At 40.5% G+C, this 17,632-nt stretch overlaps 1 protein-coding gene across 1 annotated transcript in view; it reads right to left on the bottom strand.

Annotated features, from left to right (window-relative positions):
• LOC148843900 (uncharacterized) overlaps positions 1-17,632 on the bottom strand; it is a 90,851-nt gene that overhangs the window by 25,095 nt on the left and 48,124 nt on the right. The window contains exon 7 of the mRNA XM_088957160.1: positions 9,437-9,686. Coding sequence (XP_088813286.1) covers positions 9,437-9,686 — 250 coding nt within the window. The remainder of the gene's footprint in view (positions 1-9,436; positions 9,687-17,632) is intronic.

The raw sequence follows: 17,632 nt of genomic DNA, 5'->3' as shown, positions 1-17,632 counted from the left end.
GCCAAAGAATCAGCCATTGCATTTGCTGATCTTCTGACCCACTGAAACTTAACAGTCATATTCCTTGTCATCCATTTAGCTTTCTTTAGCAGATCCCTATAGCCCCAACAAGCTGCTTCCGGGCTGATTAGCCAGCCTACTACTACCTTGGAATCCCCTTCTACTAGCAGATTGGTCACTCCAATTTAACTAGCCATCTGTATACCTTGTACTGCTGCTAATAGCTCTGCCCTTACTGAATCACCTTCACCCACTGGTCCTGAAAATAGAGAACATATTGCTGACTTTGTCTCTCAGAATCCCACCTATTCCCGAAAGCCCTGGGTTACCTTGGCAGCTACCATCAAAATTCAATTTTACCACACCATCCGGGCGGGGAATCCATTCAGCTTGTGATTTGATCTTGGTGGAGACTGTAGCAGCCACTGCAGCCCAATTTCTCCTTAAGTCATCAAAGGAGTAATCTGCCAACAAGTGTGAAGATTTTAACCATGAGATAGTCCTTGTCAATATGCATTCCTTGATTTCAGCAAGACTTCTTTCCTGTTCTTGAAATATTCTTGCATTTCTCTCCTCCCATACAGTCCACAACGTAGCGGCTCTGATACATTTCCACATTAACTTCCCTCTTTTTATCAATCTCCCAAAAGCAGCCGGAGTGAACAACAGCTTTACATTGTAGGGCAAATTCCACCTGCACCCAAACAAAGAAACAACCCAGTTCCAAATATTGGTAGCGAAAGAGCATGATATCAGCAAATGGTTACAGTCCTCACCCCTCACTTTACACAAAGAACACCAATTAGGGGACAAGCACATAAATGGTTTCTTCTTTTGCAAGTTTTCCACAGTATTGGTCTTTACAATAATAGGCTTCCCCACAGAACACAGCTATTTTGGGGGGAATTGGTCTTGATAATACCTCTTTAACGGGAAAGACCTGAGAGGAGGAGTTGGAGCAAAGGGCTTTAAAGAAAGTAGCACAAGTGAACAAGCCAACCGTGGTTAGGGACCAGACTCTTCTATCCGGGTTAGGGGGGTCCAAACACACCAAATCTAGAAGCAACAACAGCTCTGAAACGCAAAGAGATTCTTCATCCCTTGACCCTCTTTGAAACCCAAAATCCCAATTTAAGGCCAAAGGGCAAACCGGGCAGAAAGGAACCAAGAAATGGGTTTCTTTTTAAAAAAGGGAGATGGAATAGAGAGAAGGGAAATGGTCTTTTAGGGGTTGAGAGCTTACCTAAGTATCTTCCCAAAAAAGAATGGAGTTTCCAAAGCAAGCACCGTACCTTACAAAACTGAAGAACTTAGGGAGAATGCCAGAGATAGCCTTCCAAGGTGTAGTGAGCAAAGCCCTTCGGGATACTCCCACATCCCAACCTGATTGGGAACAACCATGGATACTTTTCACTACTTCATGCTACAACCTCTCCCTCCCCAGGGGTCACCTCCAAAGCCACTTACCTAAAAGATCATCATTCTTGCTCACCACATTCCCTAATCCTAGACCTCCTTCTTCCTTACTCCGACACACCACCTCCCACCTAATCAGGTGATCTTTTTTCTCATCACCAGGTTCCCATAAGAAATCCCTCACTAGTTTTTCCAACCTCTTTGCCTCCCTTTTAGGAATTCTAAAGACAGACAAGAAGTATAAAGGCAAGTTGGCCAAAGTTGCTTTAATCAAAGTAACTCTACCCCCCTTGGAAATATAGTTTCTCTTCCAAGCTTCCAATCTTTTTCCGAATCTTTCCGCCACCGGGTTCCAGAACCTACTTTCCTTTGGATTTGCACCTAAAGGAAGTCCTAGGTAAGATAGAGGCCACTGAGAGCAAGTGCATTCTAGCAAGGATGCTATAGACTCCAACTCCTCTCTATTCAAGTGAACACCCATAACACGGCTCTTCTCAAAATTTACCTTTAAATTTGAGGCCCTCTCAAAGTGAGTTATTACATCCTTCAGATTCCTTACCTCCGTCAAATCACAACATTCACAAAAGATTATTATGTCGTCTGCAAATTGGAGATGGGTTACTGAAACTCTATCTCTACCGATTCTCCACCCTCTTAGAGATCTAGCTCCATCTGCTTCTGAGAGGAGTCTACTAAAAGCATCGGCGACTAAAGTAAAAAAGGAATGGTGACATAGGATCACCTTGTCTCAAACCCCTACTAGCTGGGAAAAAATCATTAGCTACCCCATTGACTAGGATGGAATAATGGCAATTGGACAAACAACCATTTATCCACCAAGTCATAGGCTTTTTCAATATCAAGTTTGCAAACAAAACCTTGACACCCAAATCTCCTCATCTCCTCCACACATTCATTTGCTATTAGAATCTGATCTACAATTTGTCTCCCCTGAACAAAAGCTCCTTGCGCTTGGCTGATAAGACAAGGAAGCACCTTTTTTATCCTCAAAGATAAGACCTTAGCCACAATCTTGTAAACACTACTCACCAAACTAATAGGTCTAAAATCCTTCGGATGCTTGGCCTCTTTCTTCTTGGGAAATAAAGCTAAAAAAGTAGCATTAATTCCACAACTCATCATTGCGTTATCCTCAAATTCCTTAAAGACCTCGATTAAATCTTCTTTGACTACGTCCCAACGGTCTTAGAAAAAAGCCATTGTAAACCCATCTGACCCTGGTGCTTTTGACCTTTCCATTGGAAAAACGGATTTTCTGATTTCTTCCTAATCAAAATTCTTTCCAGCCAGCTTCTACTCTCTTCTGGAAGCCTCTGCCAGGTAACGCCTTCCAACTCCACACAAGGTCTTAGGGGTCTCCTCAAAATGGGTTTGAAGTGCTCAACAAAATAGTTGGTTATCCTCTCTTGGGTATCAAAGACTACTCCATCCACTTCCAGTTTGGACACTAGGATTTTCCATCTCCTTCCATTGGCTAGGTTATGAAAGAATTTAGTGTTCCCATCTCCTTTAACCCATTTACATCTAGACTTCTGCCTCCAAGAAATTTCTTCTCTCAAAACAACTTCATCTAACTCTCTTTTTAGTTCCCATCTCCGATCTCTCTCCTAAGGGCTTATGCTTCTTTGAGATTCCTTCACATCCAATTCCTCTATTTGGGTCAACAGAGAGGATTTCCTTTCTTCTATTCTCCCAAAATGCTCCTTATTCCACTCCTTCACATGTGCTCGCAATCTTTTAAGTTTTTTGTGGAATCTTACCCCTTTCCACTTCACCCCCCTTAGGTCTTCTCTCCACCATTCCTCAACCTTCTTCACGAAGTCCGAGTGAGTCAGCCACATGTTCTCAAACCTAAAAGGTTGGGGTCCTTGCCCAAAGGGTTCCTGTCCTAAGCCAATGGGGCAATGGTCAGAAGTGACTGTCAATAAAGCCCTAGTTATCAAGTCCACCCACTTATTTTCCCAGCTTTCAGTGAAGAGGATTCTATCTAATCAGGAGCAGGTTAGAGTCTCCTGAAAGTTGGGCTTTTAATTCACAGTTATTAATAAAATCATTGAATCTCTACATGCTGGTTGTGATGACTTATTGGGGATTATTTGATTCATTCATAAATCGGATTACATTGAAGTCTCCCCCCAAGCACCACGGACCATCCTAAAGCCCTTGTATCCCATAAAGTTCTTCCCAAAAATCATTCCTCTCTCTGTAATTGCTTGGTCCATACACATTAGTTAGTGCCCAAGTAAATCCATCATCTACCATCCTGAATTTTAACGACACTAAAAATTTTCCTACTAGCTACTCCACAGCATCCTCTCTCCAAAAAGTAACAATTCTCCCTGAGGCCCCCCAAGTGCTGACACCTAGTTTATTCCTCTAGATTTCCAAATATTTCTTGCCCAACTTCTATCAATATCGACTAGTTTAGTCTCCTGTAGCATCACTATATCCGGCCTTTCCCTTCTCAGAAGGTCCTTAATTAGCCTTCTTTTCCTAGCACTCCCCAGCCCCCTTACATTCCAACTGATGATTTTCATGGATATAAAAGATTTGGCATCCCCTCTTGAGGTCAAGCCCCGACTGGAGGCTTTCTTTATCTCCCCTCTTCCAACCTTTCCACCTCTAATCTTTTCTTCTTCCTTCGGTTGTTAATTGTTCCAGCTCTACTTAATGCTGCTTTTGTTTTATTTTGCCTTTCCGAAAGTCCATGGCTTTCCTCCACAAATTCCTTTGTTTGCCTATACTCCTCAAGGAGGGCACAAATCTGTCCCCAAATCCTCTCTAGTTCCTTCTCACTGATTCATCCCCAACTTTTTTGCTACTTTGAGCCCCTGTTTTTACTGAACCTTCTTGAACCCCAACCTGCCCTATCTCTTCCTCCTTTCTCTTATACTCCTCCAAAAACCTACAGATCTGATCCCAGATCTTCTCAAACTCCTCTTCCTGTAATTTCCTTCCCCTTTCCACTTCTTCTCGTTCTTGACCCTCCTTATCCCCAATTAAATATTTTCCATCCATGGCTGCTGAACCAAGTTGAGCTACAAAAGTACCTGTTCCAAGCAGAAAACCCATATCAGTACCAAAAAACCAATTGACAATATTACCTGACAAGTTGTGGGAAGAGGCCAGTGGATCTCGAGAAACAAAACAAAGGGGCAAGGTTGCGTCTATTCCTTCCAAAAGAGGTGATTGTGGGTCCCCGTTATGTTCAACCAAAATTGTTTTAGTCCTTGCATTAGAATCTTCCTTTAGATGTTGTCCCCAAATTGATACCTCTGTGTAAGGTGACTGAGGTATGTCCTGTTCCTCTAGTCTTCTATCAATGCCTTGCTGCTCTAGCGAACTAGGAGCAAAATTAGGAGTCAGTAACATTTGCCTCTCCTCTATAAAAGATACGGGAGACCCCACTTCCTTAGGTAAGGGGGAGGGTTGAGTGAACTTTTCTTGAACTGAATCTTTTCAAATCGAATCTTCGTTTTCCAAAAACAGCAGCTCGATATGTAGGCTCTCATTGTCACTGAGAGGTTTGTCTTTCTTCAATTCTACACTTCCAATACTTAAAGAGCCTTCAGACTCTGAATCTGAGCTGCTTCCTTCCTCTGTCTCACAATCCTCAAAAGCATCCATGGTATTCTGGTTTCTTGTCGCCAGAATGATGGAGAACCCTGTCTCCACTATCGTCAAATGAGGCTTCTTGAACCTCGGATTGTGCCGTCCCGAAGAGACGCCCTTTTTCTTCAAGCTTAGGATCCATGCCCAGTTCATGTTTGCCGCACCATTGCAGCGAACCCTACTTCGTGCAAGCACTGGTTGCGAATGGCTCGAGGGAGACAATGATAGACCAAATTTTCGGTCCATCATCTCCCCAACTCCTTTAGTCACATGCCCACTTCAAAAGGCACGTGACTTTTTAAGTTCTGGGTCCACCCGATTTACAGTAACCAGCCCATTCTCTTTATTAGACCCATTAGATCTTGATGGGCCTAGGCCCAACCCTCTATCCCCTTGCTAGCTTCTTTGGTCACGTGCCCACTTAAAAGGGCGCGTGGCTTTTTAAATTCTGGGTCCACCCAATTTAGGTTAACCAGCCCATTTACTTCACCAGACCCATTATATCTTGATGGGCCTGGGCCCAACCCCTCTATCCCCATGCCAGTCACGTGTTTACTTAAGAAAACATGTGACTGGCCTTGGTTCGTTGAACCAGACTGAATCGGCTCACAAGACTGGCTCGAGCTAGGGGTGTTCACGGGTTGGGTTGGATTGGTTTATTGGGGTTTTCCCAACCGACCCGACCTAGTCGGTTATGTGGAAACCGAAACCGACCAAATGATAGGCCAAATCGACCTGGTCGGTTTGAGTCGGGTTGGGCCGGTTTCGATCGGTTTCGGTTTTGCTCCTGTACAAAAGGACACCTAATTGAATTCTAATTGTAATTGCCTAATGGATTGCCTATTTGGTTAAAAGATTATAGAAAGTTAGAAACTAGGATAGATTGCCTATTCTAATTCTAATTGCCTAATGGACCTTCTAGTTCTAGTAGAAGACTAGTTATAGTTAAGTAGGAAACAACTCAAACTAGGAACTACCGAACTAGTAGAAGACTAGTTCGGTTCGGGTCGGGTTGGTTTCAGCTTTCAAACAAGAAAACCGAAACCGACCCGATATATCGGTTTATATATTTTCCCAACCCGAAACCGTCCGATACTGTTAAAAACCCGACTGACTCGGGTTGGGTCGGTCCGGGTTGGTCGGTTTGGTCAGGTTGGGCATTCTTATGAACAGCCCTAACTCGAGCCCTGAAACCTTGCCAACCTTTATTCAATTTGTTTTGAAATTTGAACTGGAGCAAGCCTGTCTCCAATTAATTCCCTTGTCACTTACTAAACATAGGACCTGCCATCCCTCAGCCCACCCTGCCATACAGACTTTCCCCAAGTGTTTAAATCATCCTCTTTTTTCTCTTTCTTCTTGAGGACCTCAATTATCTTAGTTTCTCTTGTAGAGACTACTTTGCCTTGCAAACCATGGATCCAAGCCTGTTCTGCCCCTTCATCTTCCTCCCTTCTACCCTCCTTCCATAGCAGGGCTTCAATGGAGGTAGCAATCCAAACAGGGTAAACTCACCATCTGAAACAACCTCTATCTTCCTTGGAATGTCACTAGGTTTAACACCACTTAACAACACTGCTATTGAATGGAGATCACAACCAAACACACCATCTAATCTTGCATCACAGACTACAGCTATTGACTGTAACACTTCCTCCTTCCAGAGGTTGAAAAGTAACTCAAGCAATCTGACAGTTACATTGTCCTCAATCAATAAACTTTTGGTATTGGAAAGAGGACACCATTTCGAGACTGTGGCAGCACCAGCCTCCGAGTGAATAACTAGAGCTGAAATCTCTACTTCAGCTTCACCCATATCTAACAAGGCTTTAAGTAGAAGATCAAGACTGTAATCAGTCTTGAATCCTAAAAGGTTTTAGGTTTGTAAAACAGAAAAGAAGATGAGAGAAAAGGGAGAGAATAGAAGAGAAGCAAGAGAACACAAGTTGCTGAAAGGAGGGACAGATTCTTGACAAATCTGCCGCCGCCACTCTCTTAAGATTTATAGGCTTATGTTTAGTACATGATGAAAGGACACATCTGCCCTTGGTACTTACATAATAAAGAAAGTAAATAAAACTGAAATAAATAACAGCTGAATTAGCAAACTGACTAAAACTGACACTACTATAACTGAAACAAATACTACTGTCCTACGAACACAGTGGGGACCACTGCAGTGGGGCCCACATCAGTGTTCTCTACACTCCCCCTCAAGTTGGGAGTAGATATCTATCATGCCCAACTTGGATAGGTTTGTCTCTAACTTCTTCCTCGGTACAGCCTTGGTGAGGATATCCGCGAGCTACATATTGGATGTGATGTACAGAAGACACACTTCTTGTGATATAACTCTTTCTCGCAGAAAATGTCGAGTTCTGTCATGTTGCACTGGGTTGTGGGATATATTAATAGCTGCCTGATTATCACAATACAACATTAAGGGCTTTTCATAGTCAATACCCAACTCTTCAAGTAGTGACCTCAGCCATAAGATTTCAGCCACTCCATTAGCCATTGACCTATATTCCGCTTCAGCACTGGAGCGGGAAACAACACTCTGCTTCTTACTCCTCCAAGAGACAATGTTACCTCCCACAAGGGCACAATATCCAGAGGTAGACCTTCTGTCATCAACACTTCCAGCCATTACCCCTTCTACTTTCTGGGAAACAGACCACCTGCTTCTTTCTTCCCCCAAAGAATTCCTACAGAGTTATGTAACAATCTTTTGCATTCTTTTTGCATTCCAACTCATACCTCTTCCTTCCATCAAGGTTGAACTCCGTAAAGTTCATTTGTTTACCTTTTAACTTGCTTCTGAAATAAACTTCTGCATCCGTTCTATTACTTCAAGACCTTCCAGCAATATTGTAGCTCTCTTTGCCTCCCTAATCTTCAAGCTCTGCTGGCCTCTAATCCTTCTCTCTTCAAAAATGAAAACTTCTGCTTCAATCTTTATCTCTTTCCTCCATTTTGCAGCTTCTAAAAACCTGTTCTCCACCTGATACCTCTAGCTCTCTTCATCCTTCCTTCTTCATTAAAGCTTTTGTTTCCTACATTGTTTTAAGGAATCAAATTGAGTCTACATTGTGAGTCCTGTGAGTCTTCAAAGCATTGTAGAAACTCTTATCCTCCAAGTTATAAAAGATTTGTGTTTCCATTTAACATTGTTCACACTAATGTGTAGGGGCCTTACCATTTACCTTGCATGGGAAGCTACAAATATTTTACTATGTTTATTGATGATTTTTCCCACTATACCTAGCTTTAGCTTATGTGTTCTCGTGCTGTAGTACCCAAACTTGTTCAACAGTTTCATGAATTTGTGTTTTACCTAATTTGACACCCGAATCAAAATATTCCAATCTAACAATGCTAAGGAATATTTTAAGAATGATGTCTCCTAGAGGGAGAAGCAGACTATGGTTGCTCAATCTTTAGTTGAGGCAAAGAATAGGGCTAAGGCCCATGGGGTTTAAGAGTTGTTATGGCTTAGATCTCTCCTAGAAGAGATGGGTATTGCTCAGGATAAGCCACTAAGGTTGTATTGTGACAATCAAGCTGCCATTAACAATGCTCATAACCTAGTTCAGAATGGCAGAACTAAGCACATTGAGGTAGACAAACACTTCGTACGAAAGAGAGTGGCCTTAAGGGGAAGTGTCTCTTCCTTTCATTTCTTCAAAGGGACAATTAATAGATATCTTGACCAAGGGAGTTCCTGAGGCGAAGCTCCAACACTATGTAAGCAAGCTAGGCATGATCGATATCTATGCTCATCTTGAGAGGGAGTGTAGAGAGATTGAGATGAATGAGCCTAAGTTTCGTTTATTAATTCAACAGCTTTATTTCAGTTGTAGTGGGCCTTCTTTTTGGGCCTCCCTTTTTCTTCCACTTTATATCTCTTTCTCCTAAATATCTTCTTCCTCTATTTTTTCTTCTCTAATATCAGGCTTATTGCTGGATTTTATTTCTTCTATATTCATAGAATTTCTTATACTTCTGTTTTATTGAATACAAATGCTTTAGCTTTCAAAAAGATTACATAAAATTTTAATATATGATGTGGGGTTCTTACTTTCCCATAAGAAAATTAAAATGGTACACTTGCCAAGGATCAAGCCAGTTCTGACTTGAAGAGCCACCATTCTCAGTCATCAAAACATATATAAGGGCTCATTGGATTTACATTTTTAGGCATGGTTCATCCAAATATATACTATAGCCAATAAATGATGTCCCGACCTAGACCATTAGCACCTCACTACCACCCAGGCAACTATTGTGTTACAAATTATGAGGCACACACATTGTTTGTGCATGTGTAATGAAGATGTAAGAGTGTAAAGAATGAGAAGTTTTTTGTCTAACTAAATTATCTTACCCCAAGACCCAATTCTTTTCTTGTTTCAGGACCAAGAGCACCTGGCTTTATACCGTCATACTTTCCACCAGGAGAATCCTGATAATACCGAGTTGCATTACGAGGACCAGCTGTTTGGTTCCGTTTGGAGTTGTGCTGTTTCCGAGCATTTTCAACAGCGGCATTATCGCGGGGCTTTGGGCAGTCCTTCAAAGAATGGCTGTAGGAACCACAATTGAAGCAACGAGAGCCCTCTAATATCTCCAGCTCCCTAAAACGTAGATAGATAATATAAGCAGACAAGGCATCAACTGAAATTAGTGGTAATTCAGCAATAAAAACTTGATAAAGTGGTGAAAACAATATATGCACAACTCAAACATAGAACTGCAATGAAGATGATAATTGAATAGATATAAAATCTATTCAGGCAAGAAAGGGAAACACAGGTAAAAAAGGTACAGGACCACAACTAACATACAGGACATAGAAGGGTAAATTGGCAATGGGGAAAGGTTTTCCTCAATGGGCCATCCATATTCCTTTAACTAGACTACATGCCCCCCCCCCTTTCTGACCTATGTACAATTGTACATGGATGACATTGCAAAACCTGCCTATCCATCAAATAACCACCTATGCACTAGCCATATCTTCACTTTCTCATCAATGTCAGTTTTGTACTCCACCTTGTTATAACTCTTCCAATATTAAGGTCCAACCTCAAAATTTCATTCTTTTCTGTTAACGAAAGTTCAGAAAAGAGAGATTCGTTTTGCTATGTGGCAGGGCCATAGTGCTGAAGCTTGCCACATGTGGATATGGTGACATGAAGAACACATTAATCGTTCCAAGTCACCACGAAAGCCACTAAATATAGGATTCCTAGGTTATATAGATCCTTTAGCTATCTGTTGAAATTAACCATTTACAGCAACTCTAAGACAATATCAGATATCTAAAAACAATGTCATGGCAGCATTAATAGGAATTTAATCAGACTTGTGATCTCATAAGTCATTAATAAGCATATTCATCTCACTGTAAAATGTCTTTCTATGCTTTCCAATAATCTAAATAAGGTCAGATGTCTATCAGATTTGATTTCTGATGTAGCATTTGTTGTACTGGATTTGACCTGGATATGAAGCAGCACTAGATCATGGTATATAGGTACAGATTCTCTATCTTTTAGATCGATGCCATCTCTTAAATGCAAAGCCTAGGAACTTAGTGAGCACCATAATGTGTCTTTTCCACCGCATGTCACTAGTAGCATGTCTTGTCTCTTTTAGCTTATTCATTTTTATGTTTAAAGCACATATCCAATTGTATCTTATTTGGGTTTTAGATAATTTGTTACATTTGCTTATGGTTATTCCAGAACAGCTTGGTTATACAAAAAGGACAAGTTTGCTTGTTTACAACCTTTAAATCTTCTTTGATAAATTAAGACTCAAGTTGGATCTAACATATGTGAATTTCAATCTGATAATGATAAAGAATATTTGTTTTCATTATTCCCCTGCATTTTTTTATGAGCAAGGTGTATATGTCCACACATATCAGCAAAATGGTAATGTCTAAGTGTAAAAGCCACCATCTCTTATAATCATGGTTCGGAAATTTCGATATCAATGGAGAAATGAATAAATTTTGGGGATATTTTGCTAATTCACTAAGATATTTAGAAAGTCTTAAAAGCCAAGGAAATTTTCTAAAAACACCGATTTCGTTAATAAACCTTATAGGAAACACTTGAAGAAGTATATTTGCACATTTAAGGCTAAAAAAAACAAAAACAAGCAACTATATGAATCCAATAGATAAGATCAAGAGAATTTTTTTGTAATTGAAAAATGATTTCATCAGCAAAGTATAGAAACTGATACAAGCATCCCAGAGAGAGGTGTAAGGTGAAACCTCACCCGTAAAGGCTTAAACGTGATTATAACATCAACGACTGAGTGAAAAATAGAAATAAAACAAGATTACAATGCATCCCAGTAGAGATGTTCCTTGTTTACCCCTAGTTTTGCAAGATAATCAGCCATTCCATTTGTCTATCTGCCCAGCCAATGTAAATTAATAGTCATGTCACTTTTTTTTTCTCTTTTTTGATCAGTAATAGTCATATCCCTTGTTAACCAATTAACTTTCTTTAAGAGATCCCTGTGGCACCAAATGACCGAATCCGAAGCTATCAACCACCCCACAACCACCTTGGAGTCTCCTTCAATTTGTAACCTCTCCACATTGAGATGATTTGCAATCGGAATCCCTTGTATAGAAGCTAGTAGTTCAGCCCTATTAGAATCCTCTATTCCTAGGGGCTGTAATCGGATCGGATTCAGCAAAATCCAACTCTGATCCAATTATGAAAAGCTTGCATCTGAATCTGATCGGATTTGAAGACCTCGGACTCAAATCATATCTCAACGGACTCAGATTGGATTCAGGTTTAATCCGACTCCGCTTTAATTTTCTTAAAATACAAAAATAATTAAAAAGTTAATTACTTTTCAACTTTTATATATAATAAATTAATGTAAATATACATACTGAATTTATTATATATTTAAGTTCGTATATAATATAATATATAAAAATATATTTTTTATAATTTTAATTATAATTATATAAGATTTATATATTAAAATTAATAAATATTATAATATTTTAATCAGATCAAATGGAGTCAAACCTGAATCCGATCAGATTTTTAATCGGATGCATATTACCAAATCCGGATCCAATCCAATTACATAAAATCATCATCCGAATCTGAGATAATCGGATCGAGCCTCAGATTTTCAGGTATTGACAGGCCTACATATTCCCGCTGAGCCAGAGAATAAGGCAGCAAGGCTACAATATTGCTGTCCTTGTCTCTCAAAACTCTCATACCAAACAGGCCTAGGTTACCCTGACTACTATCGAAATTCAGCTTTTCAAAACCTTCAAGGGGAGGAGTCTAAGAAACAGTAGCCCTTCAATACAAGAGGAGTTATATGCCACAGTTGACCAACTCCTCCAAAGAACATCAAAAGAAAAAGTGGAATAAGTAGTGTTTTCAACCAGTGTATGCCCTTGTTATAATACAATCCTTGATTTCTGAAAAGCTCCTTTCATTTTCTTGGAAAATTCCGCCATTCCTTTCTTCCCAAATTGTCCAAAGAGAAACAGCTCTAATATATTTCCACATAATTCTCCCTCTTTTTGTGGGTCAAACAAAGACAAAGCAAACAGCTATAGCAAACAAACAACTGGTAGAGTCCACCCGCACCCAAACAAGGAAAAAATCCAATTCCTAATAGCTATAGCAAAAAGGCAGGATATTGGTAAATGGTAATAGTGCTCACCATTAGATTTGCAAAGAATACACCAGTTTGGGGATAAGCACAAGAAAGGCCTTTCCTTCTGCAAACTGTCCAAAGTATTAATTTTCCCATGAAACAATTCCCAACAAAAAACAGTAATTTTAGGGGGAACAGGCCTAGTCCAAACTTCCTTAACAGGGAAAGCCCAAGGAACTTAAAGAAGAAAGCAAGCTACAGGAAAGGATGAAACCAAAATCCCAATTTGGAGTTAATGGACAGTAGTGGAGAGAAAATTAGAAACAAGATACAGGAAAGGATGAAAGTGTTGTACGCTACTTTGGTAGAAAGGATAGTTGGAGGAGAGATGGAGGTCAAGAAGATTGAAGTCTGGGCAGGTGTAGAATGGGGAAAAGTGAATGTTATGGGAGTGAGAAAGCTGAACAGGGAGTCGTTACTCTTTATGTTTTTTGATGAGTCAAATGTGTTTAGTAAGACTCAAATCCATGACCTCTTATTTCTATATTTAATTATTACCCTTCATGTTTCGTAGCAGGCAAGCAGCAAAGTGGGCATTGGGGTATGAAAGCACAAGGAAGAAAAGCTTGAACCTACGACTTGACTGGTGGTTCCTAGAGATAGGCAATGTGTCTAGAGATAGGAGATGGGCAGTTTGGATTGGGGTCGTCAGAAATACTGTTGCATGTGTGGAGTATATTAACTTTTGAAGGGATGGGAAATAGGTAAGGTATATTTTCGAAATACAACGACAAAAGCCAATGTTGGGAGAAGCTAAACATGGCAAGGATATCAATCGAGGTAGCGGATACCTCTGTTATCCCTCATAGTATATGATTCTAACGTTCGCAGGAGAAAGATATCTGTTATAATTGATAGTAGAAGGGGAGGATTAGATTTTTTGGGGAAAGGGAGGAAATGATGAAAAAATAGAAGGTAGAAGAGGGAAGGGAAGAAGGGAGATGGGGTGGGTTCAGGAACAAAGACCTCAGGCAACAAAAGGAGGAGGCATGAGAGGAGAGGGAGTCGAAGAGGCAGTCTAAGGGAGAAGAGGAAGAAGAAAAGAATGAGGTAGTGATGGAGGACTCAAATGTTGGTTATGTGGCCAACTCGAATCTAGGTGGAACTGTGGAAGGGCGGATGTGGTCCATCTGGAGGAGTATAAGGAGACAGGTGGTGGTCAGTCGAGAGAAACTAGTGGTGGGGTTCACCGTTTGAAAAATCTCAATCAGGACTTCAAGAAGCCCAACCGGCACAAATAGATGAGATAACGAGGGGTATATTTGGAAAACTTGTCCTGGGTTTGAATCTAAGGAGTAGAAAAAAAAAGGCAAAAAGAAAGTTTTGGCTTTGGATAGTTCGTCAGACAAATAGATGAGATAACGAGGGGTATATTTAGTGTTTCCCTAGTTTTTCTTGGTCTAAAACAGCAGTTTTCTCCTTAAGTTCTTTTTCTTTTCTTGGTCAAACACGGGGGCTACACCCTCTTTGGTTCTTTTAAGTCCAAATTTCTATTTCTAATATTTTGTGTTGCATGCTTTAAGCACGACTACAAGAATCATAAGTAGAAAATTTAGTTTAGAGGTTTGTAGGTTAATGTATCAAACCAAATAACTAGCTCATTTAGGGTAGAAACACATAGGATTACTTTTTCTGATTTCATCGCCTAGGCGCCCAAATGCCCCTTGGTCGCCTAGCCTCGCCTTGGCACCTTGAAAACTATGGTAAGAAGAAGAATGATTATACAATTGACTAGTAGACGAGAGGACTGTCAGTGATTGATGAAGAGGTGAAAATGCAAGAGTATGACCTCAACCAAGGGTTGGATGGTTCTGCTTCAAGCCAAAGCACTTCTCCAACAGCAGCACAGAGCCAGGAGCCTAACGATGTAAGTGGAGGTGGAAGGCAGAGGAATACAATGGTCGAAGATAGGAAGTGAACACTAACAAGTTGGAATGCTATAATCCATAGAAAGGTGAATTTTGGGCCCCTGTTGTGGAGAGGTTTGAGAAAAGACTTGCCAACTGGAAGAAGAATTATTTCTCTCTCGGAGGGAGGATCGCTTTGATAAGGTCTACTCTTGCCAACCTTCCTGTTTATTTCCTATCAGTTTTTAAGGTTCCGGCTAAGGTGGCTAGTAGGCTGGAAAAACTAATGAGAGGCTTTCTTTGGGAGTCGGGAGCAGAGAAGAAGGATCATAGGGTTAGATGGGATGTGGTATGTGGATGTAAGAAGGATGGGGGTTTGGGAATTGGGAATATAAGGGTTAGGAACTTAGCACTAATGGGGAAATGGTTGTGGAGATTCTCATTGAAGAAAGAAAGACTGTGGGTTAAGATAGTGGAAAGTATACATGGGCTGGCAGACAATGGATGGGACTTTGGAATCTTAGCAAGGACTACAAGAGCTTCTCCTTGGAAAGCTATTCAAGACATCTTGCCCTTGTTCTATCCATGGGTCAGGTATGACTTACACTCAGGTAACCTCATTAAATTCTGGGAACATGTGCGAGTTGGGAACTCCTCATTAAAAGATCAATTTCCAGGCCTCTTTGCTATTTCCACCCTTAAAAATGAACCAATTTCCTCCTTTCTTGTTCCTTATAATTCACCTTCTAGGTTCGGTTGGAATTTGAACTTGAGAAGAGATGTCAGGTGACACAGAGTTAACCTGCATTTCAGCCTTATTATCCATTCTTGAAGGGGTCTTCATTAAGCCATCGAAGTCAGATAGTAGAAATATGGACACTCACTCCCTCAAGTTCCTACTCTTGTTAGACTGTCTTTTATCCCCTTCTCATGTTGGATTGTCTTTTCCTATTAAAGTGTGGTGTCGACCTATTCCTCCAAAGGTTGTGTGCTTCTATTGGGAAGCCTTTCTGGAAAGAGTTAATACAGGGGATCTACTTCAAAGAAAAAGACCTAATAGTTGCTTGTCTCCTCTGTGTTCTTTGTAAATCTGATGGTGAGTCCAGATATCACTTATTAATTTCTTGCCAATTTGTTAAAGTCATTTGGAAATGGTTTACTTCTCTGTTTAGTTGCAAGTGGACTCCCCCTTCAGATGTGCAAAGCTTATTTACTTCCATGCCTAGTTGGATAACCAAAAAGGCCAAGATCATGTGGAGATGTGGTAGGGCTGCAATGTGTTGGACTATTTGGGAGGAGAGAAATTTAAAGGTATTTTCTGATAAGGAGAAAAATATGGAAGTAATCCTGGAGACTATCCACATTAGGGTGATTCACTGGTCAAAAACCTTGGAATTGTTTGTAGTGTTCTCAGTTGATGAGATGGTCAGAAAGTGGAAGGAGACTGCGAGTTAGGCTCAATCAAGAAGACCTCAAATTCCTGCTGGACAGCTCCACCTCATGGGTTTACCAAACTGAATTTTGATGGCAGCAGCTTTGGTAATCCAAGGCCCTCCGGAGTTGGGGGAGTGATAAGGGATGAGAATGGGAACCTGTTAGCTATGTATTCTAGCCCAATTGGGGTGGGAGATTCCTTGAGGGCTAAGATCCTAGGAGCTCTTGAAGGGATACAAAGGGCCAAGGAAATGAACTTTAAAAAATTGATCATAGAAGGTGATTCTGAAATTATAGTGAATTGGCTAAAAGATGACAGTTCTACGCTCTGGAAATACAGCAACAAAAAGAGGAAATTCAAGTGGCTCACCAAGGATATTGAAATCCGTTGTACATGGATAGTGAGAAGTGCTAATGCACTGGCAGATGGTCTAGCTAGGCAAGGGGTTAAAAGAAACTCAATGTTTTGGGCTGTTTTGTAATTGTTTCATGAATTCGGGTTTATAGGGTATTTGGGAGTTAAGATTTTTTAGCTCCTTGCCTTGTAATTCAGCTTTTCCAATTTATTAATAAAATTCACTGTTATTGATCAAAAAAAAAAAACAAGAAGACTGCTAAGGCTGGACCAAGAGTATTAGAATTCATCACCTGCTTGAATACTGAGGTAAGTTCAATCCCCCTTTGTAAATCAAAAACACAAGAAGAAGCTAGTACGATAAGGGAGAAGGGAATTGGGGTGGAGGAGGGAGAGAGGAGAAATAAAAGGAAGAGAAAGTTGTAGATCTTAGGAGTAGGTTTAAAAGAGGGGAGTGAGGTGAAGGTGGGTTCTAAGGAGGGGGGAAATTGCAAAAGAAGGAATTTGAAGGGAGAAGAGAGTGAAGAATGAGAAGTTGGTGAAGAGACAGATGCAAGTGGGTAAGTCACTTGGCCTGTTATTTTTGGGAGGGGGAAGGGTGGTTAGAGGAGCAACAGAGTAGTTTGAAAGAAGCAAAAGGGAAGAAAAGAATAAGAAAAGAAATGAGGAGGGACGAGAGGAAATGGAAGGATAAGAAAGGGAAGAGAATTGGAATAAAGAAGAGTGAAGGGATTGGTGGAAGAAAGTGACAAGTGGATGATAGGGGGAGCAGATATGTGATGGTAGAAGAAGGGTGTTAGTAAGGAGTGTAGTTAGAAAATTTAACCCAAAAGTGTTAATGTTGCAAGAGATAAAGCTGAAAAAATTGGACTTAAGCATGGAAAATGAAATATGGGGTTCCAAACTTCCAACAATGGGGATTGCCTAGGGCGAGAAGTTGAAGGCTTATTGCCTAGAGTGTCTGAAGGTTTGCATCCACTCATTCCAGTTTCTTTCGAGAGATCTAAAACATATTTTCGTTGTGAAACCGCAATGCCCTTCTTTGATCTTACTACTTCCATTCCGAGAAAGTACCTTAGCTGGCCTAAGTCTTTAATCTCGAATTCCTTGGCTAAGCTCTGCTTTAGTATGCTCACCTCTTCAATATCATCTCTAGTCAAGATTATGTCATCAACATAGACAATCAGAACCGAAACCTTGTCTTTTGTGGATCTTTTTGTGAAAA

The sequence above is a fragment of the Nelumbo lutea genome, chromosome 8, assembly GCF_056320005.1.
Source record: "Nelumbo lutea isolate HS-2025 chromosome 8, American lotus-T2T, whole genome shotgun sequence".
In the NCBI taxonomy this organism is placed as follows: Eukaryota; Viridiplantae; Streptophyta; class Magnoliopsida; order Proteales; family Nelumbonaceae; genus Nelumbo; species Nelumbo lutea.
Note: the sequence above shows the minus strand (reverse complement) of the source record. Positions and strands in the feature narration are given on the sequence as shown.